The following is a 2,390-nucleotide window of genomic DNA, read 5'->3' on the forward strand; positions in this document are numbered from 1 at the left end:
ATGAAAGAAAAATAAGAGAAATAAATGAATTTTGAACGAAAAGGTCAAAATCTGATTTTTATTTAAATATAAGGGTCATTTTTTTTTTTTTTTTTTTTTTTTTTTTGAGGATGAGGTAAAATAATGTATGCTAAATCTTCCATGACCTGTTAGCTTTGTTAGCATTTCAAAAATGGATCATTTAAATAAATGGGTTTAATAAAGCTGTTTTTGATGTTAGCTTTTATTTCAGCATTAGTTTTTAAAATGCATCCGAATGTCTGTGAATATAAAAGTTTAGTAACCTGATGATTTATCCTAGCAGACCTGCTCTAGCAGCTCCAGCTGATGGAACTCGTCTGACTGTGTTACAGGAGCAGCTGAAAACAATAGCTCATTGTTTGGCTTGGTGTCCGGTCTGATCTATTTTGGATTTCTTCCTTTTATAGACTTCCATAGGACCGACTCCAGAGGGCCTAATCTGTCCTCCCTGGGGCGAGCCGGTATAAAAGCTCAGCCCGGAGGATCTCGTTCTCTGTGGCCTGAGCTTTCTGACCCCTCTCGCTCTCCTGGACTTCAAAATATAACAATAATCCCAGCTGCGATTAAAGAGTCTCTCTTCCACAGCACTCATGGCCCCAAAGAAAGTAGAAGCCAAGAAGCCGGAGCCTAGAAAGCCTGAGCCGAAGAAGCCCGAGCCGAAAAAAGAGGCCGCAGCAGCACCACCACCTCCGGCCGCTCCGGTCGAACCTGAGCCACCCAAAGAGCCTCCGTTTGACCCCAAGAGCGTGACTCTGGAGTTCACAGCCGACCAGATCGAGGAGTTCAGGGAAGCCTTTCAGCTGTTCGACCGCACGCCAAAGAACGAGATGAAGATCACGTACGCGCAGTGCGGAGACGTGATGCGAGCGCTCGGTCAGAACCCCACCAACGCCGACGTCCTCAAGGTCCTCGGGAAGCCACGGGCTGAGGAGATGAACAGCAAGATGCTGGACTTTGAGACCTTCCTGCCCATGCTGCAGCACATCTCCAGGTCTAAGAATAAAGGCAGCTTCGAGGACTTTGTCGAGGGCCTGCGAGTCTTTGATAAAGAAGGCAACGGAACCATCATGGGGGCCGAACTGCGGCACGTCCTGGCGACGCTCGGAGAGAGGATGACCGAGGACGAGGTGGATCGACTCATGGCGGGACAAGAAGACGCCAACGGATGCATCAACTACACCTCTTTTGTCAAACATATTCTCTCTGGTTAAGATGGACTCACGATACTCGTGTTTAGGAAACATTATTATCGCTACACGAAGGTGTTTGATGTGTTAGTGGCTGCTTCATTTAAATGTAGGAGACAAAATTAACTTTTACAAATATTTCATTTCATCTGTTTACCAGAATCCATGAATAATAATATAAAGAAGGAATAAAACATGACTGCCATGTCATGAAGAGTTTTATTCCTTTTATTCCATTTTTTTATTGATTAAAGATACTTTTTATGTCTATTTATAGTTCCATTTAATATTATTCTTCTTCACCTCTGACAGGCACCGGAGAGACATCTTCCCTAAACAACAAATTATTCTATTGGCTGTTATTGTCATTCAAAAATGTAAGAATCTCTTCTGACCAATCAGAATCCAGAATTCACCAGCGTAGTGATATAAGGCATGAATAACACACTCGTCCTTAAAAAAAAAAAGAGCAAGAGGAGGCACAAACATTGCATGTCTTCAGGTAACCTTTCACTTTTCTAGCTGTACATCTGAAATCCTCAGCTCAGCGTCACCACACTTACGCTTCAGTGCGAAACGCCAGGAGGGAAACATTAAAGCACTCAAATCGCCGCAGAGAGTTGTTTTTTTTATTTATTTTTTTGTAGGTGCAAATGACTGCTGATGAATCAGAGCGAAGAGATGCAATAAGATCAGATTGCAGGTTCTGGAATGGTGTGATATGAAACAGTGTGTCCCGATCTTCGCGGAGGTGGAAAATTACTGCGTTATCTCATCTGTGCTGCGTCTCCGAAACGAAACTGGAGCAAAAAATAGAGAGAAATGCAACACGTAATCAGTATATAAAACCCAACGTGCGTCAGAGAAACGTTCGGCCTTAACGTTTTAATTACTTCGAGGTGAAGATCGTATCGACGTGATGTAAAGAAAATGTTTCTGCTCTGTGGTCGACGTGAGCAGCGAGATTCTACGACATTTAATCACATAGAAGTGAAAGAGTTGATACATTTTAATCATGTGTTCGTCAGGACGTGTTTATAAATGTCACACATGACGTGTATTTATAACACTAGCTTTAGTCTGAGGGATGAATTGATACCAATAGCAGCAGGTTTTCATTCTCTTATATACATATATATCATTATCATCATAATAACGTTAGTGACGCAGTAATTAGCAGCG

General features: G+C 42.4%; 1 protein-coding gene across 1 annotated transcript; it reads left to right on the forward strand.

Annotated features, from left to right (window-relative positions):
- The first annotated feature begins 502 nt into the window (after positions 1-502).
- LOC113646577 (myosin light chain 1, cardiac muscle-like) lies at positions 503-1,819 on the forward strand. Its single transcript, XM_027152967.2, has one exon. The coding sequence runs from the start codon at positions 612-614 to the stop codon at positions 1,230-1,232; it is 621 nt and encodes a 206-aa protein (XP_027008768.1). The 5' UTR covers positions 503-611; the 3' UTR covers positions 1,233-1,819.
- The last annotated feature ends 571 nt before the right edge of the window (positions 1,820-2,390 follow it).

The sequence above is a fragment of the Tachysurus fulvidraco genome, chromosome 26 (genome assembly GCF_022655615.1).
Source record: "Tachysurus fulvidraco isolate hzauxx_2018 chromosome 26, HZAU_PFXX_2.0, whole genome shotgun sequence".
In the NCBI taxonomy this organism is placed as follows: domain Eukaryota; kingdom Metazoa; phylum Chordata; class Actinopteri; order Siluriformes; family Bagridae; genus Tachysurus; species Tachysurus fulvidraco.

What these genes read in the sequence shown, in the direction of transcription:
- LOC113646577 (XM_027152967.2), top strand. Translation starts at nt 612, where the DNA reads ATGGCCCCAAAGAAAGTAGAAGCCAAGAAGCCGGAGCCTAGAAAGCCT.